The 20,648-nt window shown below is 39.9% G+C and overlaps 3 protein-coding genes across 7 annotated transcripts; 2 read left to right on the top strand and 1 right to left on the bottom strand.

Moving 5' to 3' along the window:
- Positions 1 to 1,097: 1,097 nt before the first annotated feature.
- On the top strand, positions 1,098 to 12,229 carry LOC124064351 (CTP synthase 1-like). Of its 2 annotated transcripts, none has more exons than XM_046398733.1 (18): positions 1,098 to 1,362; positions 2,372 to 2,552; positions 3,267 to 3,437; positions 3,622 to 3,722; positions 5,484 to 5,600; positions 5,820 to 5,903; positions 6,139 to 6,219; positions 6,616 to 6,767; positions 6,965 to 7,097; positions 7,695 to 7,783; positions 8,007 to 8,101; positions 9,070 to 9,132; positions 9,267 to 9,310; positions 9,405 to 9,501; positions 9,600 to 9,655; positions 9,799 to 9,895; positions 10,135 to 10,279; positions 10,702 to 12,229. In XM_046398733.1, the coding sequence occupies exons 2-18, from the start codon at positions 2,387 to 2,389 to the stop codon at positions 10,781 to 10,783; spliced, it is 1,773 nt and encodes a 590-aa protein (XP_046254689.1). In that variant the 5' UTR covers positions 1,098 to 1,362; positions 2,372 to 2,386; the 3' UTR covers positions 10,784 to 12,229. The 2 variants fall into 2 exon arrangements, with proteins under 2 accessions (XP_046254689.1, XP_046254688.1); XM_046398732.1 differs by having other exon boundaries at positions 1,102 to 1,298.
- Positions 12,230 to 12,827: 598 nt separating this feature from the next.
- rab42b (RAB42, member RAS oncogene family) lies at positions 12,828 to 16,201 on the top strand. 3 transcript variants are annotated; one of them, XM_046398743.1, is made up of 3 exons: positions 12,828 to 13,451; positions 13,634 to 13,856; positions 14,762 to 16,201. In XM_046398743.1, exons 2-3 carry the CDS (start codon positions 13,639 to 13,641, stop codon positions 15,207 to 15,209), a joined length of 666 nt encoding a protein of 221 aa, XP_046254699.1. In that variant the 5' UTR covers positions 12,828 to 13,451; positions 13,634 to 13,638; the 3' UTR covers positions 15,210 to 16,201. The 3 variants fall into 3 exon arrangements, with proteins under 3 accessions (XP_046254699.1, XP_046254698.1, XP_046254697.1); XM_046398742.1 differs by having other exon boundaries at positions 12,830 to 13,451; positions 13,603 to 13,856; XM_046398741.1 differs by having other exon boundaries at positions 12,832 to 13,856.
- A 603-nt stretch (positions 16,202 to 16,804) lies between these two features.
- On the bottom strand, positions 16,805 to 20,432 carry taf12 (TAF12 RNA polymerase II, TATA box binding protein (TBP)-associated factor). Of its 2 annotated transcripts, none has more exons than XM_046398744.1 (6): positions 20,273 to 20,432; positions 19,492 to 19,719; positions 18,911 to 18,988; positions 18,517 to 18,631; positions 17,607 to 17,695; positions 16,805 to 17,453 (listed from the first exon to the last, which is right to left on the bottom strand). In XM_046398744.1, the coding sequence occupies exons 2-6, from the start codon at positions 19,567 to 19,569 to the stop codon at positions 17,418 to 17,420; spliced, it is 396 nt and encodes a 131-aa protein (XP_046254700.1). In that variant the 5' UTR covers positions 19,570 to 19,719; positions 20,273 to 20,432; the 3' UTR covers positions 16,805 to 17,417. The 2 variants fall into 2 exon arrangements, with proteins under 2 accessions (XP_046254700.1, XP_046254701.1); XM_046398745.1 differs by having other exon boundaries at positions 19,492 to 19,693; positions 20,273 to 20,428.
- Between the last annotated feature and the right edge of the window lie 216 nt (positions 20,433 to 20,648).

The raw sequence follows: 20,648 nt of genomic DNA, 5'->3' as shown, positions 1-20,648 counted from the left end.
TATCGCATTTCCCAAAATGTCAAACTATCCCTCAAGGTAAAAAAAACAAAAAGCAAAAAACAAAAAACATTACATAGTCAATCATTAACAAACAAGAATGAGCTGTCTCATCTGACTTTGACATATGACCAAAACACATTGCGAAACATGGCATTACAGGCCATCTTGTCATCTTTCTCAGAAAAAGGGGATACATTGTGGGTGGGTAATACTATGCACTGCCATCAGATGTGTTTTCAAAAAAGGTACATCTAAGAATGTGAAATTGCCTATGAATTGCCCTCCCTGTTATTTTAAAAGATAAGGAAAGCACAGTACCTCTTCATGCAGGAGGTTAATGTGTGTCTCTGCTCACTTGTCAGATGTAATTGAAGGGAACATCTTATGAAAATGAGGTGGCAGGGATGAGGTCTTTAATTAGATCGAGATCATGGACAGAAAAGAATTAGTCACAACTCTCATTACCCACAGCGAAACTGGAGCAGCACGACAGTGAATACATGAAGGAAAACTTCAATATTTCAGAGACAGAATTATTATATAAATGGGGCTCAGATCATTGCTTATTTTACAATGTCTCACTCAACCAAACCAGAATCTACAAGAATACTGAGGCCCGTATTAATCTCTTTATTGTTATTTGTGATGTCTTGTTTCCTTTCATAAAGCCACTGTGCCCGTTTTTCTGACTAATCTTATCTATGTAAAGCTCAGTTTAGTAAAGATATATGCTTAATAATCCAACATAGAACTCACACGCCATCTAGTGGTGAGAATAATATTTGAAAGAACAAATGAACAACATGTGACAGAATAGTAAAATGTACAATAAACAATCATTGAGCTATTTTGAATTTTTTTTTTATTTTTTTTTTTACACTATGGTTAACTAATTATGTTAAATAAGGCTGATTATTTTGATCAAAGCCCGTTGTGTTACAATAAGGCGCACTTGCGCTGACCTTGAACGCTTCATTCATTCCAACAAACGTGACGTCACACGGTGAAAACATACGGAAATTTGGGAAATGGGCGCCCAGAGTTACGCTTTCCGACGATAATTTCTCAGGAACCGAACACAGAATCCGTCCAGCTGATTGGTGGATGCTGTGGGGTGGTTGACCGGGTTCTGCCTGACAGGCTAAGAGGAGGGCACAGAGTTACCCAATCGGCACTGAAACAGAAGGAGACACACTGTACAGAGGAGCTGTGGATCAGTCAGGATCCACTACACGTGTTTGCTCTCCAGTGAAAACGTGGAGTTTGCTGCTTCGTGAACAGAAGTGGAGTTGTTACCGGTAATATTATAACAGCTAATGTAAACGGTACTTAGCAACGACATTGTTTCTCTTTAGCCGTCGGGTAAGTTTGTGTTGATTTAGACACATTGGTGGTGTGCTAGAAAGCCATTTAACAGCTCAAAGTTGCACGCTAATGTTCGTCGTTGTTGTCTCGAAACTGATGATAGTTGGTGATACTAATGTTGCAGTTGAGTTAGCCAAGGTTAGCTAGTTAAGATGCTTGTGCAGCTGTGTGGTCACGCAGGCTGCACATATTTACATTTTATTAAAAAAAAAAAAAAAAAAAAACAGCGGGAAGTGAGCGTTTATATTCAACTAGCAAAACTGGTTGCGGACGATAACTAATCAAGGCCAAACTTCTCAGTCGTTCCAGTTAACAGGTTTGTGCAACAGTGTGTTCAGCTCTTCATCACTGACGAAGAAGCCTGGCATCATGGCACCGAGATTGTCGGACTGAAGTAACCTCAACACAGAAAGCCTGAAAAGGACGCTCTTCCTGCTGCTATAACTTTATTCGCGCGCATTTTGCACCGATGGAACTTCCCGTCATTCTTTACATATTGCGTGGTTGACCGCAACGTCAAACCTTCAATTACTGTAAGATATGTGCAGCTGTAGTAGCTTGCTGTTTTGCATCTCCATATATCTGAATAGCGTGACGGTACAATCTGCACTCCAGATGTAAGCAATTGGAAAGCCCCACCCCAAAGTTTCAAAACAAAGTAATATAACATTTTGCCAGTGCCAGATCGAGTTTTTCATGTTCTTGCGTGGGGATGCAGTTTTTCTGTAATGTTCACGGTACATTGAGAACAGACCACTGGTTTCAATTAGGATCTAATTAGAAACAGGTTTACATGAAGTACATCCGTATAATAATGTAGTTGTGTGATCATGTGGTACTTCCTTTGAGTATTTGAGCACACCCATAAATGGAGCTGTGTGTTATGTCAGGTTTTCATCTCAAATGAAGTCAAACAGGTTGAGTTGGACCCAGCCTGGAAAGTGTATTGTAAAGACTCTTTGCATGTTAGATACTGAATACATGTCCGTCTGTTTGTCGCTTGTAGTCTTCACATGCCGCTATGAAGTACATCCTGGTTACTGGAGGTGTCATATCTGGCATTGGTAAGGGCATCATTGCCAGCAGCGTGGGAACACTCCTCAAATCCTGTGGTCTTCACGTCACAGCCATAAAAATCGATCCATATATCAATATTGATGCTGGTACCTTTTCGCCTTATGAGCACGGTGAGTAATTGAATGCATTCAGTAACCTTGTCTTGGTTAGTGGGGATGCACTAACGCCCCTTTTTTTTCTGACCAAGTAAAAGTATTACATTTATGTACGTGCCCATACGGCGTATCGATACGAGTTCTCCAGGGGTATCACAGGGGTCATCAGCTACATTGATCCAGCGGCCAGTTATTATTTATCTTCACTTTCTTACAAATTGTGGTCTTTTGGGCTCGTTGTCCGGATTTTGTCAGATCTTTACTGGTGAGTACGAAGTGTAGTACATGGTGTTCCAGTGGTTTGCTGACAGTGTAGCAGACTGTAATTTGCAGACTTCCCTACATTTGTCCTCATCGCTTTAAATTGCTGACATTGCTTAAGCTGTAAAGAAGTTCACGTCACGCTGCCCTGAGGTGGTATTGGGGTGCGGTCGTATTCGAGTAGTGGTAGTTTTGACTACAAATATATAAACACAGTTTTTTATTTTGTTTTTAATTGAATTCGATATGTTTATTTGACTGTGCGTTGATATTCAACAATTTGTTTTATGGCTCCATGTGGCCTCGTGGGTGACGGACAAATCACCCTCAGCGTAGTGGCATCATGCAGACTCTTTCTGTACAGCAAATATTTGTTGTTTCAGCGAGCAAAGCACTGAGAAGTCCAGCAGTGTTGGATTTGCTGTTTCACTCGCCCCATGATGACTGGATTTAATGTCTGTTGCGCAGGTGAAGTGTTTGTTCTTGATGACGGCGGAGAGGTGGATTTAGACTTGGGGAACTATGAGCGTTTCCTGGACATCCGTCTTACCCGGGACAACAACCTCACCACTGGAAAAATCTACCAGTCAGTCATCAGCAAGGAGAGGAGGGGAGACTACCTGGGCAAGACTGTACAGGGTGAGTGAGTGTGCCGACTGCCAAACACGGAAGCCCCCCCTTAAATAGGTGAAAGTTTGTGTCAATACGTGCCTCATAACAACAGACTTGTTTGTATTTGTAATTTTCAGTGTGTTGTTAGAACAGAACATTTAGCAAGCGCTGTGATGTTAGATGACTTTTATTCTATAAATCTGTTTTCCAGTTGTGCCCCACATCACAGATGCCATCCAGGAGTGGGTGATGAAGCAGGCCAGGGTTTCAGTAGACGGTGATGGCGTGGAGCCTCAAGTTTGCGTCATAGAGGTAAGTTGCTCTTTGGTACTTGTCTCTGTTCTCATCAAGTGGGAATTTACGTAGATTGACATACAGGACTTTGGATTCAGTGCAAAAGGGTGCAGAAAACCTTATTTGTGAAGTCAAAAGTGTTCCATTTCAACAACTTGGGCCCATAGTTATGTGATTCGTGAACAGGGCATTTATTTAGTGTGTTGAAACCAAGTGTGTTGCCCAAAGCAATAGAAAATATTGACACCCCTTAGCAAGCAGTGCGGGAAAAACTGTCAAACTTCCACCTCTAGAAAAACAGAAAAATCAAGGTGTTTAAAAATGGATTTGTTTAGGAGTGTCTCTTGAACTATTGTCTTCTGTTAAGCCTGGCTGTGCTATACTCTAACACATAAGGACAATTACAAAATCAGCCTGCCATCAAGTAATTAAAGGATGTGTCTGAGCATGATTTAGAAGAATTTACCTATGCATTTTTATTCCGTAGGCTCGACTGCTATAATGCTGTCTGAACAGGTAGCTCTGACAAGCAGACGGCTGCAGCTGGTTCAGAACATTAATATTCAAGTCCTCACTGAAACCAGGATTGTCGATCACATCACTCCAGCTCTCAGATCTTTATACATTCTTCCTGTCTGTGAAAGAATTGATTTTAAAATACTACTGTTGTTTTTGAAAATTTCTCAGGTCTTCAGTCTTCAGGGACTTCAGGGAGAACCAGCAGCATTCAGTTTTTATGCCTCACAGATCTGGAACAAACTCCCAAAAATCTTGTGGGCCGCAACAGCTCTTAAAACTGTTTTTTTTTTCTTTTCTGTTTTCCACTGCATTTTTATTAAGTTAAACTTAAGGTTGTTTATTCATTCATTCATCTGCTGATTTATTGTCAGTATTAATTGCTTAGTCTATCAAATAGGACAGCACGATATTGGAAAAACAGAAGACAAACAGGCTTAATTGTAATTTGTAATTTCCCAGTTATGGGACTGATTAAGCATAAAGGATTATCTTATCTTAATAGAGAAACTGGCTTCTTGTGGATGAATCATGGAAAATTAGAACCTTATGAATGTTCCTTTTTGAATCAAGCAACATAAAAGTTGCAGCAGGACATGTTTGGGTTAATTTGCTTTACGTGACATTGCATGCCCTCCATCGTGACTTTTCCACATGGGCACGTTGTGATGAAACGATAGCATTGTGCAGCCTAATTACTGAGAGTGAAAAATGCTCGTTGCGATTTTCCACAGCTGAAAGAAACCTCTTTAATTTGCATCTTCCAAACGCTCTTCATTTATTAATACAAAAGATAAAGAAAAGCAGCGAATCTTAACATTTAAGAAGCTGGAAACAGCAAATGTTTGGCATTTCTGCCTGAAAGAATGATGGAAATAACGACATTACTGGATGATTCATTTTTCTTTTATCAACTAATTGTTGCAGCTCTGTTCTACTATTTGATTTGTCTTATACTTTTTGTCTTTTTTATTGCCTTCTTTTTTCTTGTATATCTTTCAGTCTTCTACGAAGCACCTTTAATTGCCTTGTTATTGAAAGGTGCTATACAAATGGATATTACCCTGCCTTGCCCTGCCTATAGCAGTTCTTTGTTTTTAAAGCATAAATCAAAGTTACTTCTGACAGCATTATAGGCTGGGTACAATTGATGACATTTTGTACTCTCTAAGGCTGTGTCAGGGTTATGTAAGGTAATGAGAAACCATTGTGTGTTTTCATGTGTGCATCTCTGTTGTCTAAGTCGCTATTTTGTGTCAACAGCTGGGAGGTACGGTGGGAGACATTGAGAGCATGCCCTTCATCGAGGCCTTCAGGCAGTTCCAGTTCAAGGTGAAGCGGGAAAACTTCTGCAACATCCACGTCAGCCTGATACCACAGGTATGGCACACGTTCATCACTTGGTATCGCAGAACATGGATAACCACAGAGTCACTCCTACAAAACATGGTTTAAGTTTTGTGTCATGATGTTGTTTGAATTGAAGGAAATGGACTGTGGGACTCTTTAATACAAAGAAAGAAAGAAAGAAAGAAAATCACCATTCAATGATTAGTTTTACACATGTAATTTGAGGTGAATTTGCCTTTGTGTCCTCAGCCCAATACTACAGGAGAGCAGAAAACCAAACCGACCCAGAGCAGTGTCCGAGAGCTCAGAGGGCTGGGCCTGTCTCCAGATTTGGTGAGTCAGACAGCGCAGGCACCCCAGATCTGAATGGTCCCTTTATGGGCTGCAGCTGATAATTACTTTCATTGTTGTTTAATCTGACAGTTATCACTTAATCAATTAGTTGTTTAGTCTATAAAATGTCAGAGGAAGTGAAAAAAAATTATGTCCCCAGATGTCTTGTAAAATAAGTAAATAAAAGAATAAATAAATAAATACTTTTTTTTTTTTTTTTTTTTTTTTTTGCCAGATCATGTGCCGCTGTTCAACACCTCTGGACACGTCTGTCAAGGAGAAGATCTCCATGTTTTGCCATGTGGAGCCAACACAGGTAAAATACAGTGATTATCATTTTTAGATAACAACAATATAAATATACAATATGTATTGTATATTGTAATGTAACAATATAATTCGTATTGTCACCCCTGACATCTGCAGTTGTGTTTTGTATTATTGTATAAGAGGTACGAATAAGAAGGACGTGAGCTAAGTAAGAAAGGATAACTACGATTTCCCTGCGTGCTAGCATCAGTTAGGACTTAGTATTATTTGATTTAATCTATTTAGATCAGCCTTCTGCTGGAATGTCAGGTTTCGTCAGACCAATTTTCGAGGGCAGTTGCATTGTGCGTCAAGTGCCTGTAAAAATGTTAACATTCCTCAAATTTTTTTTTTATAAATGAAAAAAATAACCGAGGGAACATGTTTTTGTCATTCCTTCCAGGTGATCTGTGTCCAAGATGTGTCCACAGTCTACAGAGTGCCCCTGCTGCTGGAGGATCAGGGTGTTGTGAGCTACTTCTGTCAGCGGCTGAACCTGCCTGTCCAGATGAGGCCCAGGAAGATGCTCACAAAGTGGAAGGAGATGGCTGACAGGTAAGGAATTGGACTTTGCTGCTAACTTTGCTCAAGGGTTCAGAGGAAATGAACACAAACTATTTCCTTCACAATTATGGAACATTTTTATCATTGAGGAGCTTTGTCACTTCTTTAATTGTTCATTGAGTAGCTGTGCTGCTTTGATTAAATGATGCACCGGCTCAGTAATGTGAATGATCTGCCTCTCTTTTCAGATCGGACCGTCTCTTGGAACATGTTTCCATTGCCCTGGTGGGGAAATACACAAAGTTAGCAGACGCCTACACTTCTGTTATAAAGGCCTTAGAGCACTCAGCCCTCGCCATTAATCACAAACTACAGGTCAAGGTGTGGAAATATTTTCACTCTTTTTTTGCTTTGTTTTGCAGTTTCTGTTGTCAACTATTGCATGACTGCTCTGATTTCGCATTACATTTACACCAATCAGCTACAACATTAAAACCACTTGTCCAGTACTCTGTGGGTCCCCTTTGTGCCACCAAAGCAGCTCTTAGCTGTTGAGACATGTACACAGGACCTGTCCTGTGGTGTCAAGCACCAGGACGTTTGCAGTGGGTCCTGCGGGTTGGTGGGTGCGGGGCCGCCGTGTTCTGTTACATCCCACAAATGCTTGATTGGATGGGGATCTGGGGAGTTTAGAGGCCTTGTCAGTGCCTTGGGCTCTTTGTCGTGTTCCTCGAGCCATTCCTGAATGTTGTGGTGAGGTGCATTGCCTTCAGGGAGTGCCGTTTGCGTGGGTGGTACATATCAAAGTAACATGCACATGAACACTAGGAGAACATTGCATTGTGATGAGATGATGAATGTCATTCTCTTTGCTTGTCTGTAGTTTAAATGTTGTGGCTGATTGGTGTAGAAAGTAGTCAGTCTGTTGGCTGTAATGTTGACTGATCTCATTTCAAATAACGTCTTTTGTTATTACAGTACATAGACTCTGCAGACCTGGAGCCTGCCACTCTGCAAGATGAGCCAGTGAAATATCATGAGGCCTGGCAAAAACTATGCAGTTCTCAGTGAGTAGACAAAGCTAGAAGAACCACCAGCAGGCTTGGAAGACGCTTAAAATGTACAACTATAAATTCAGCTTACACTGTGTTAATTCAGTGTTAGCAAGAATGCCACATGGTGGCGGTAGAGTACTGCCACCATGTAGTTTATGCAGCTTCAGAAATTGGTGCACTTTGCACTGTTTTACAGAAATTAACAATGTTTTCTCAATGTTCTTCCTGCCCACAGTGGTGTACTGGTACCAGGAGGTTTTGGTGTGAGAGGGACAGAGGGCAAGATGCTGGCTATTAACTGGGCTAGGAAACAGAATAAGCCATTCCTGGGTAAGAGAGATCCGAAACTCCCGTGTCTCATGGTTTCTGCCTTTTCGTTCATTACGTTATAAACCTGATGAAGTGTAGACACAAAACACTGTTGTCAAAGTTATGGTAATCTTGCTGTGCAGCTTGAAGCTTTCATTACTGTGGGTAACTAAATGAATAGCTACAGTGTCTCTAAGAAGTTATTTGCTGCTCTTTGGTGTTTTATTGTTTTACAGTACTGTTTACAGAAAGCAAAGACAAGTTTCTTAAATTAATATTAACTACAAATAGAAAACAAAATAGAACTGATTGCATGATTGCACCAGTTAACTTTGTCACTGGTGCAGCCCAGAGTATTTGGACATTGCCTACAGGATTTTAATGCAGCGTCGTGCTGTGGGGATGCTTTAGTGCAACAAGCCCTGGATGGTTTGCGAATGGCAAAATGAATTCATCAAAATTTAGGGAAATTTTGCAAGAAACAGCTGCCACAATGTGCCAGAGAACTGTGACTTGGGTTAAAATGTATTTCCCTGCAGAACAACAGCCTGAGATGTAAAAAGCAAAGCTACACGGAATGAAAAACAATGTTAATGTATTTCGTAGCTACGATAGAGACCTAACAAAATGAGTGTGAAAGAACTTAAAAATGTTATTTGGTAACAAATTCCATGCAGCTTTACTTAGTTTGAGCAATTATGCAAAGACCAAACAGAAAGAAGTGAAATAAAATTGTGTTCTGCAGTATAAAGTCATTACAGGCCCAATTTATATTAAGAACAATTCGTAGAAAAAGTAAATAATCTAACATGAAAAAAAGTCCAAGAGGTGAAAACTTTTCGTAGATATTGTATAACCACATGCAAATGCCGTAGTGTTTGTCACATAAGCGGTTTGCATAGTGGTGATCTTGTTTACTCTTTGTGTATTTATGAGTCCTTACATTGGCTGTCATTATGCAAGAATCCTGCTGGTCTTATCTTCTGCAGGGGTGTGTTTGGGCATGCAGCTGGCAGTGTGCGAGTTCGCCCGCAGCGTTCTCGGATGGGAAGGTGAGTAGTTGTGCCGTTCAGCTGGGGACACTGCTAAGGAAAATTCCTGCGGTGTCTAATTAAATGATGAAAGAACCTTAGACATGTTGTCAGGTTTGATTTGAGCTTAGGTCAGTTTCGCTTATCTTTTTCAGACGCCAACTCCACAGAATTTAATCCAGATTCCAAATACCCAGTGGTAGGTTATCCTTTTTCTGTTATACCCACCTTATCACTTCATATTAGCAGAGGCTTCACCAGAATGGTTTTAACGTCCTGTTTGATCTTGGCAGGTGATTGAGATGCCAGAGCACAATCCAGGGCAGATGGGTGGGACTATGAGGTTGGGGAAGAGGCGGACCATTTTCAGGTCCAACCCCAGTGTACTGAGTATGTGTCCTCCTTAAATTAATGGTGGGCTGTTTGCTTTTCAGCCTTTTTGAAGCTGTGCTGTCTTTCTGATATTGATTGATGTTTCATTGTTCCAGGAAAACTGTACGGAGATGTGGAATATATTGACGAGAGGCACAGACACAGATTTGAGGTAGAGACCAAAACAGGGCACGTTAAACATATTCTGCCCTGTTGTTGTTTTTAATCTCTCTGTTATTCATCGTTGTGCCCAAATCTGGACCATCAAATCAAAACAAAATATTTTCTGAATCACTGAGTCTTTGTTCATTCTAGGTGAACCCTGCACTGAAGCACCACTTTGAAAAACATGGTCTTCAGTTTGTTGGCCAGGATTTGGAAGGAGAGAGAATGGAGGTCATTGAATTGGACGGTGAGTGGAAGGTGTCATTGAAAACACAAACGCACGTGCTGTTGAATGCTAATGAGTATAACATGCTTTATATCACCTGGCTGATCCGTGGGATGTACTCTTACCGTCTCTGCTCTTTGCCATTTGGTATGATATGTATAAATATGTTAGCCTTGCTTTTTTTATATGTCAGATGCATTGGTATATGTAACTCAGTGGAGGTTAGTTTGTCTGTGGTAATTGACCTGTCTCTGTTCCAGATCATTGTTATTTTGTTGGAGTGCAGTACCATCCAGAGTTCACCTCAAGGCCCATCAAACCTTCTCCTCCATACTTTGGCCTCCTGCTGGCCGCCGCAGGAAAACTCCAGAGCTACCTGGCTAAAGGCTGTCAGCTTTCTCCACGGTAAGCGTCGAAACACCCATGTGGTGTTCAAAAGTTATTCGGTGGAACTTTAACTTGAAACCACGAAATAACCATCTGAGGCTCCCACAGCTCTGTGGAATTCCTTTTTGGCTTTCTTTCGATTTTTTTTTTGCAGTGAATTTAAAGGGAATGCACGATATGGATTTTTTTGTTTGTTTGTTTGGAAGACATCAGCCTGTCAGTGTACAGTATGTGTAATGTCTTGGAAGTTTTAGATCATGAGGCCTGGGCAAAAATGCTGAAGAGTTAGGTATAGAAACTTGTGTTGAGCTCAGAATAAGCAGATCAGTCTCACTACATCAAGACACTGTTAGGTAGTACAGCGACACTGTCATCATTGCAGCTGCAGTCCCTGTCAAGCATGATTGCTGTAATACTCACTTCTTCATCCCCCACTGCAGGGACACCTACAGCGGCGGCAGCAGCGGCAGCAGCTCTCCCGAAGTCGACATCTGCGAGCTGAAGTTTCCCTCTTTATCTTGAGACTAAAGCACATCTAGCTGTTGTGTTTTTCTGTCACTCATGCAGGTAAATGCAAGGTCCAGGTGGTTTGGCCTTAACTGATGCTGAAAAAAAACAACATTTTTATTGAAGTGTTTTTACGCTTTTGTACAATATGTTAATAATTTATCATTTCTAAATATACTATGCCTTATGTGATTGTATAAAGGTAAAGGGGATGTCTTTCAGTTGACTTTCTGGATCTTTAGAGTTCCAGAAAGTATTGATGCGGATGCTGTATGAAAAATGACTTTGTGGAATACCTGTGCAGAAACCTTTGTGGAAGGGGAGGGAAAAAAGAGGGATTAGACTGACGTGTGAATGGGAGGACAATCAGCCTGTCAGATTACAATATGCACAGTGTCTCAGAACTTGAAAATCACGATCCTTGGGCAGAATTATTAAGAGTGAAATAAAGAAACTTGTGACTAGCTCAAAATAAGCAGATCAGGGACAAAAGTTTGGGGTAAGATTCACACTCTGTGCAGTTAGTTTATTTTGATGGGGCAGCTGCCTCGCAGATCAAACCTGTGGATTTGCCCATCACGTCATTGAAACATTTGCTTATGTTGAAACGTTTGTGTTTGTCTCCTAAAACTTCATTTTATGTATCTATTTCTACTTTTAGATTTAATACCAGGTTGCTTATCATGTTGGTGTTACTATCCAGAAGTGTAAACTAGATGTTTTTCCTGGTTTCCAATAATCTTACATTGCGTTACATTAAGCAGGCATGTATATCTTATACTTGAGATTGAATAGGACCACACATTTGGCTTTTGTGACTGTAGGACATATCTTAATTTTCAAGTTTTTTTAGATTGTTTAGATAGTATCACAGAAACGGTTGGTTTAATTCTGCTTAAAAATTGTAATAAGCAGACTTTTGCACTTTCCATGTGACATTGGGCTGTGTTTTTGGGGTGAACTGTCCCTTTAAACCTGAAGTCACCATTTCAGGTTGCATGACTTTTGTTTGAGACATTTTGCCTGTTGACATCAACAAACTTGTTTTGAACTCCACTGACCTTTACTGCAATATCTGACCCAGAACTTCCCAAAAAAAATTGAAATGACGCACAGTCATCTGACAGTCTGTGAGGGATTCAACGGTAGTCAACAGTATTAAATAAAAAAGAGGAAAAAAGTAAGCTTGGCATGTGAAAAGTGATATCTTTTAAACTGAAACAAAGACTTGGATTTGATCTGAAAACATCAGCAGCAGTCAACTGTGGATGATGAGTATCAAGCTTCATAGTTTCACTTGTAGTCTTGTCAGACAGAGTGCTGTGCTGTTGACAATGCAGTCATATATCCGTCAGTGACCCAAATGTATGAAAAATGCCATATCTTTTATTTATGAGTTTTAGATGCATGTGTGATGTGATGTTTGTTTATTCTGAATAAATATGTTTTTATTCCTCCTGACAATCTGGCCTTGATTCTAGTGGAGCCGACAGTCATAGCAAGTTCTCCTTTTTACCAGCGACTGTGTGACACTCGAGTTTCGACGCAAAAATATAAGACGACTGATAGCACTGTTTTCAGTGTCATTAGGAGCACGTCAAACCACTGGAGCACACTGTATTTATTTATATACAAAACTAAACATCTAAAGCCACTCGAGCCTGTCTTACTTGTTAAGCCCGACCATGTGCAAAGTTAACAGTTAAGGTTTACCTGAATGATGTAAACAAACCTTTAACAGAACTAGAGTTGCTTGAATTTAGATGTAGTCTAGTCACACTTCAAAAGGTTTGGACTTGATGATTTATATTTTCACCCTATATTGTACCTTTTGCAACCGGCACCTATTTTTTTAATTTTATTTTTATTTTTAATACTGAAATAATCACGATGACTAAATTTAAAGTTAAATTTAAACGATTTTAGTAATCACTAAAATATTCAAGTTAAATATAACCCCCGACGAGCCCATTGTAGAAAAATGAGCTGCACATCCTGAGCCTGCCCTACTATTTCCCAGGGAATGCAAAGCATTATTGTTATCAACTTCCCCTTTTAGGTAGCAATGTTCCCTCGCCATAAAATGATAAGAATTTCTTCGACTTGTGTGGGCAAACAGTCACATATGATTGTTATAAGGTTGTGGTTATGAGCTGGTGACAGCAGGAAACTGCACAGTCTGCCTTGATATGGTGTTTAATGGAACTACTACTAACATATAATCCACGCCCTCTCCCTTCTTTTCCCCCCACATCAGGCCCTGCCTCTCCTTTACAGCCCTCCCTGTCTCTTTGTGCTCTTGCCCCACCTTTTGTCAAGTATCAACAGGCAAATTTTTAAAGTCCACACCCCTGCGCAGCACAGTCAGGCACATGCTTACACTAACAGTTGAGATCAACGACTCAGATGAGAACTGCCGGGGGATACTGGTATCTACTTTGTGGGACAGATTACTTGACCTGGCTGCTTTTAGAGGATTTGACAAACCACCATGGGAATGAGGTTGAGAGACTTGTGCCACTGCCATCACTGGAAATAGGAGTTTGGGATGACTGTGAACGCAGACTGCGCTACAGATTGTGACATTTATAAGGAGTGGCTGTTGTGGTTGTCTCTCGACACTTGGAGCATTAAAGATAGGAAACTAGTTGGTGGGAAGCTGGTGTGGGATCGCTAGTCTCTTGTGGGTTTAATCTCTTTCTTTTTCCTCTGACCCCCATATTACCGTCTAGGCAGTGCAACATATCCCTTCTCAGCCATTCTTAAACTTAATTACAATCCTTGCTGTAATTCCTGCAGGGTATATCTTGTTTTTTCTTTCTTCTACACAATAGGCTGTCTTCATCCCTCTTTTCCCACCACCAGCAACAATGGACTTGACTTTGTGGCAGTACCAGTTCAGAATCATCATGCTGGGGGACTCTACAGTGGGCAAGTCCTCCTTGCTGAAGCGCTACACTGAAGACTTGTTCATGGAGTCCATCAACGAGACGGTGGGTGTAGACTTCTATGTTCACTTCCTGGAGGTAGAGCCAGGGGTCCGTGTCAAGCTGCAGTTCTGGGATACGGCTGGACAGGAAAGGTTCAGGTGAGGGTGAACCCATCTTGTGACAAATGGGGACAAGTCATAGCTTAACAGCAATCTGCAAAACCTAGAACACCATTCTAACGTTGAAATAGCTGACTTGTATGCAAATATACTATCCAAATGTACCAACACTGGTTATTCCATTCACATCAGAGCTGTTCATTAGTGTTTGCTTTCAGCTATGTGTGTATCCACACTGTTGTCCTCACAAGATCAGTGTGCAGTGTGTACAGAGATGCAGTACTGTATGTGTAATGCTTAAAATGGAAAAGGCAGTTCTTTAGAGAGGCATTATTCTTCCTGCTCAGCATATTTAATGAAAAAACTAGGAGGGATATGTTTCATTCTGTCTCTAAATTCATTATTTCAGTTCTCCAGATGAATGAACCGTAGCAAATTGCAAACTGTGCCTGTTAGTGTTTACCTTCTCTCTGCACGGTATCTGTAGCCACCTAATCCTTTCATGAGTCAGCTAAAAGCTCAGCCACATCAAATTTGTTTTCATACAGAAGTATTCTAATGAATAAAAAGTTGTTTTGTTTTGTTTTGTTTTGTTTTACCAACTCGCTGCTGGGAGTACACTTTAGCGACCCTAACCTTTGGTTCAAACAAAAACGTGACTCATGGGGGAACTACGTGCCTGCTGACGGTTTCATGATTAGGGTGAGGATAGCATAGCAGTTATCAATTTCTTACAAAGACACAGACTCTTTGTCAATCGGCTTATCTAGAAAAGCTCAACTCAAACAGTGCAGGGAATCAGCTGATTATTTGCTCACTAAACAGGAAATAAGTTGATAGCCTACTTTGTACTCTGCACTGCCCAGGGAGGTTTTCATGTGGTGAAATTCAAACCTCCTCTCTCTTTCGTCATTTTTCCCTCACTGTCTCCCTTCTTTCCTCAGGTCAGTGACTCGTTCTTATTACCGCAACTCAGTCGGAGGCCTGCTGGTGTTTGACATGACCAACCGAGCTTCCTTCGACCATATCAAGGAGTGGCATGCAGAGGTGTGTGAACGAGTACAACCGCATAAGGTTCTCTTTGTGCTGGTGGGCCAAAAGAGTGATCGAGATGCTCAGGGGGAGAGGGTGGTGAGTCGGGGAGAGGCTGAGAATCTGGCCGGACAGCTCGGGGTGCCCTATTTGGAGGTCTCTGCCAAGACGGGCCAGAACGTTAAGAACGCCTTTGAGCTGCTCACTCGGCGGGTGTACCAGGGTCTGCTGAGTGGAGAGGTAGAGCTGCAAGAGGGCTGGGATGGAGTCAAGTGTGCTGCACCACAGGCACTGCAGTTACAGAGAGCCAGCCTGGCAAAGCCCAGAATGGCCCCCAAGTCCAAGAAGTGCTGTAGTTAAACAGTGGACTGGTGTCGGTCCCCCATATGTACCTACGTTACTGTGGAACCAAAAGCAAACAACAGGAGGTTGGACTTGTGGTGGAATTTTACTGTAATGACAAGACCATCATGAAACATCTGAGATGCTTTTTCTTGCACTGAAGACCAGTTAATAATGTCAGAGACTGATTTGCGAAAACATTTTCAGTTTTATATTCCTGAAATGGCTGAAGATTTAACTTTATTTTTTCCCTTTATTTTTGGCTGAAAGCCCTTGACAACGATCAAATGGATTGCTTTGAAATTTGATATAGTTTTCAATATCTCTTAGCTTTTCATCTAAGTTTTTAACCCAGTACTTTATTTTGTTAGTAGTTTCAAAACTTGTCATTTCTGCATAATGAATATTTTTACTTTTGACTCAGTAGCCGTACATTTTGCTGATAATACTTCTTTTACTTTTTTCTTCTTTACTTTTACTTAAGTGAGGTTTTGATTGCAAGGCCCTTAAAATGCTCACATTGCAGTATTAGTACTTTTATTTAAGTCAAGACTCTGAAAACTTTCTCCAACCACTGCAGAAGTGGTTGACAATAATATAGTTTTTGCTTTTCTCTTGAGAAATACTTTACTAATTTTATACTATTCTATACTATTATACTATTTTTTAAAGTAATCTTTAGTCTGAGTGCACCCAGCTCATTCCCACAAAAAAAAAAAAAAAAGAAAATATTTAAAAAAAGGGAAAATGCTGCTTTATCCTGGGAACTTACTTCTGGACCTGTGAAACTTGTCTGTCTTGTTCTCTCCTTGACTGACAACAGTTAAGGTATTGGGTCCCCTGGTTGGGATTAGAAACCTCATCCGAGGCATCTGTGAATAAATCTTTTGAGTGGTCTGGAAACAGTGTTGTTGCACCACCAATAATTGCATAGCATCCTGCCAGTGAGTCATTGTTTTTAGGTGCTGATGTTGAAATTAATTCAATAAAAACTCTGGGGCGCCTTTGGATATTGTTCTCTTGAAATGTTGTGACAGGTTTCAATAGCAATTACTGTTCACCTGGATGATGAACAGCCTCCTGTGTTTCTGCAACTAAAATGATTTAAGAATTTATTCTCCTACTAAAAGGCACACAGATTAAAAATTCACCGACACGTTAACCTTGGTTTTCCGTAAATACGCATCAAGTGAATACGTGATTACATTTTGTGATTTTAAAAGTTCTGCCTCTTAATGCTTCACAGCTTCAGTGTGTGCTGGGTGGAGTCACTTTTCAATGAACAGCAGTAAGTAAATTATTTTTTACATTAGAAGATTAAAACAACAATTTCCTATGTACGTAGGACTCTTGGCTAACTTTTTCTGAGCTCAGTCTGGCAATAAATGCCATACTTCAAAATTTGTCCTTGTTTGATAATATGAGTCATTTATTATTTCTTTTAATTGGACAGTGTGAAAAGTCAACATCTGGGGACTATTTCTTATAACATTAATTTGATGCAATGTGCTGAAATAGACAAAAGTAAAAAGAACATTTACAAGGGCAGTGGAAATGAATGTGTTAATGTAATAAAACCTACTACGTTCAGTAACAATACACAACAGCAAATGTCTAACAACAAAGACAAACACTTTACTGTACTTGTGGCCACTATTTACTGCATGAACGTGATAGTATGGACCCTCTGTTTATTAAAACAAAGCTAATTGTATGAGTGGGTAAACAGGGGGCTCTTACATACTCAATGGCAACAATTATCTATAAATGGCAAGATAACAAAAAATATTACGGTACTATTAAAGAGGAAAATTAATCTAACATTCGCATCCAAATGCTTGAGTATCAAAAGGTAAACTCGATACAGCAGTGGTCATAATCCAAAAGAAATATTCCAGTAAATGTTTATTGACAAAAATACAATGAATAGTTCTGCCAGACTTAGCTTAATGGCAACAAAACTGAATCAGAAACCGATACTTATGTTATTTTGTGATGGTGCTGGCAAAACACTCAAAAGTTAGGAAGTCATCACAATGAAATACTTTCTACTGTCAAAAAAAAAAAAAACCCACCCAAACAAACTTTCCATCTTCATTTGTCCAAAAAAAAAAAAAATAATAAAATAAAACAAAAAAATCCAAGCTGAAAAGGAAAAACAAAGAAAAAAAACAAAAAGAGAAGACAATACACAGAGTGGGTACAACAGATTGGCATACAGTCTTTCTATTTTTTGGTTGTCTTGCGGATCAGCGCCATTCTCTGAAATGAAAACAAATACATAAAAGTCAAGCCCACTTAGTGTTTGTTAGAACTGAGAACAATCAATCAACAGCTGTCATTGTTTCTCAGAAACGTAACATTAACAGGAATCCTCTAACATATCCCACAGAAACAAATCCTTCTATTGCTCACCTGTTTGTGAGCTTCTGTGGTGCAGGCTTTCTTGAACGGCCGGATCTCATCTGAGCCATAACCAGGAATCCACATGTTCCACTGGCGCTCTGAGAAAGGCAATGCACAATGTCAGCAAGACAGAGACTGTATGGACCACTCAGATCTTTATATGCATACTGAGAGCCATCAGAAACTTTATAAACATAACAAGGTAATTTGCTAACAGGGCTATGATTTCCATGTTCATACTTGGTGTCACAATCCAAGGCCAAATGGAAGCTATCACCAAACTGATTTAACATGTATGATTCCAGAGAGATACATGCTGTCTTCAGTTAAAGAGACTATTTTGTTGCATGGTGCAACAACAATCACCTGTAGCTCAATATAAACAAAATCTTCAACTCAGCAGCCTATGCAGTCACCGATTCAGTGTCTGACCAAATGTGAAATATGGCCACAATCTCCCCTTTGGTTCCAGAGTTATGGCGTTGATTAATCTTTTAGCAGAATGTTATTATGTCACAGTGAAGCTGACCTTTGACCTTTTAGATATCAAATGTCTTCACTTCACTTTATTTTGTTGTGCTTGTGGGAAATGTCATATTTAGTGTATGAATTCTTGAGTTATGTCCAAACACATGTTTTGTGAAGTCACAGTGACCATTGACCACCAAATACTGATCAGTTCATCTCTGAGTCCAAGTGGATAAAGTAACTGTCATACTTGAACATAAAGATGCTTATTAATAAAAATTAATGAGGTAACACTTTGGATCAACAAATGATTCGCAAATTAAACTGGCATGACATATACAGTAGGACATTGCATTGTTCTGTTAGAGTCATTCTGAAAAGCAATTATTACTCAGAGACACACTAAACCCACTTTTGTGAAAATAGTAAGTAAAAGCCACTAGCAACTTACCAAGATGTAACTGAACATCCTTCACCTCCAAGGTGTTGGACTTTCGGTGGCGTGCCAGTTGACAGGCCGCTGTCACCACACTCTCTATAAAGTCATCAGCAATTTGTAGCAGCATCTGAGAAGACACAGACGTTTTTGAAACCATCAATCGTGTGCAGTAAAAGGCATTTCAAAGAGGATCATATTTTTAGTTGCTCAAAGCATTTGTCACTCAGCCAGACTTTCAATAGAAAAACATGTCCAAATGATGGATGTGGCAGTAGATTGGGGCAGCGTAAGAGGAATAAAAATAATAATAAGAAACTGGTTCATTCATTCACACCAAACCTTTCACTGATGTTTATTCTACACTTCAGATTTGACGTGAAACTGCAGTTAAAAACCACTGACAAACCTCCTCAACATCCTCATCCAGCTGCTCATTTGGATCAATCTCTCTCACCAGATCCTGCAGCTTCTTTTTACTGAGCACCTGGAAAGAAAACAGATATATCAACTCACTCAGCTGCAAAAGATTACAGGTTTGCTTGCTATATTAATTAAAAAATGGTCCTAAATGAAAAAAAAACCCCAAGTATGTACAAAACAAGACTTTTGTAAAGGTCCAGAACAGTATTTGAGATACTGGAGCTAAAAAAGAGCATTCATTTATTATTTCCAGTGGGAAAACAAGATATGAATAAAACAATTAGAAAGCAGTTCTACTAACTAATGAATTATTAGCGAATATCATAAAGAACCAGTAGTGGGTCTGTGATTATCACAGTGTCTCGCAGAAAAATACACAATCTTGGCTAAATCAAGGTGATGCATTCAATTACCATGTACATCAAAATCTGAACTAGGTAGTTACTCTTTTTTTTTGCTAAACAATGTTGCAACTCATATTCACAAGGAAAATGCCACTGCATGAGATTGGTGCAGCCACCCAGACCAGCAGCATCTCTGGGTTTGGGGAGTAAAAAATAAACTGACCTGAGAGCCCTCTGGACTACTTCTGCCAGCAGTACCAGGCTGGAGAACCTTAACTGCTGTCGTGGTGCTGTTAGCCATTTTGGTGGCAACAGGAAAAGTGGAGGGACTGGAGTTTCACAAAAGGCAAAGGTGTTGTGGGTCTATGTCGGTATGTCTCAGTCCTGACGGACAGTCCAAGATGGAAGAAGATGAGATGGATTGCCTGTTAAAAGGACCACGTCCGTAAATCTAGGGGGAAAGTAAGGTATGTCACATGCTAGCATCACAGAGGAGACAATTAATAATGTTTGCTTTAAAATTCATTTTTTCGATCGCAATATGTATAACAGATTCGATTTCCCCCCTCGTATGTGGTGTATTTTATTGCATTTGATATTTATTACTGGCTAGTGGTTTTATTCTTTTACAGTGCTGATATTTTTATCTTTTCACAGCTTGGCTTTGAACACTGCAATATAAATAGTTAACTCTCATGGCTAATAGTATAGCTGAAAGAGACAGGCAGAAACTACCGAAAATCAACACTGTAGGACCAACTCAAAACATTACCCAAAGAAACAAAATAACACACAAATCATATAAAATGAAAGGGCGGTTACGCATCTTCAAAGTAATATAGTTAACATATAAAATAGCGACGCTAATCGAACGTTATGTGCTAAAAACAATAGCCGTTATCAAGCTTTCGGTTTATCCAGATGGGCTAACGTTAGCAGCTAATATAGCGGCGCGGCTTTCTATTCGCTGAATGTGAAAATCAAGTGCTTAACTGCCAACTCACCAACATAAACAAACACTATCTATCCATGTTTCTCCGCCGCCGCAACAACGATGAGAGAGTTTAACAGAAAAAGACTCCCTCAAATTGTCTCTAACCAGATCAAAAAAAAAATCGAGACGATTTTTTTTGCACTACTTCCGCTTGGCTGATATCTATTTCCGGTACAACATACCGCCTCTAGACTGTCACCTGCTGGCTATTTTGTGAAACTACATCAGGACCCAAGAAAAACCTGGTCGCAGTGGATACAGTGAACGTCACGTTAGATAAACATAAACGAAGAGTAGTGGTGTAGAAGTGTTTCCTTTATTATTCATTAAATTTGATTAAAATACCAAACAAGAATGTAACAATACAGTAAACAGTATATTTTTCA

This window comes from Scatophagus argus, chromosome 9 (assembly GCF_020382885.2).
Source record: "Scatophagus argus isolate fScaArg1 chromosome 9, fScaArg1.pri, whole genome shotgun sequence".
Taxonomy (NCBI): domain Eukaryota; kingdom Metazoa; phylum Chordata; class Actinopteri; family Scatophagidae; genus Scatophagus; species Scatophagus argus.
The sequence above is the reverse complement of the archived record's forward strand: the minus strand, read 5'-3'. Positions and strand labels throughout refer to the sequence as shown.

Coding starts and splice junctions, on each gene's coding strand:
- LOC124064351 (XM_046398733.1), top strand. CDS start 2,387: ATGAAGTACATCCTGGTTACTGGAGGTGTCATATCTGGCATTGGTAAG. Junction 2,553..3,266: donor CTTTTCGCCTTATGAGCACG/GTGAGTAATTGA, acceptor TCTGTTGCGCAG/GTGAAGTGTTTGTTCTTGAT. Junction 5,904..6,138: donor TGGGCCTGTCTCCAGATTTG/GTGAGTCAGACA, acceptor TTTTTTTGCCAG/ATCATGTGCCGCTGTTCAAC.
- taf12 (XM_046398744.1), bottom strand. CDS start 19,569: ATGGCTAACAGCACCACGACAGCAGTTAAGGTTCTCCAGCCTGGTACT. Junction 17,696..18,516: donor GGATGTTCAGTTACATCTTG/GTAAGTTGCTAG, acceptor TGCCTTTCTCAG/AGCGCCAGTGGAACATGTGG. Junction 17,454..17,606: donor CCACAGAAGCTCACAAACAG/GTGAGCAATAGA, acceptor TTTTCATTTCAG/AGAATGGCGCTGATCCGCAA.
- rab42b (XM_046398743.1), top strand. CDS start 13,639: ATGGACTTGACTTTGTGGCAGTACCAGTTCAGAATCATCATGCTGGGG. Junction 13,857..14,761: donor GCTGGACAGGAAAGGTTCAG/GTGAGGGTGAAC, acceptor TTCTTTCCTCAG/GTCAGTGACTCGTTCTTATT.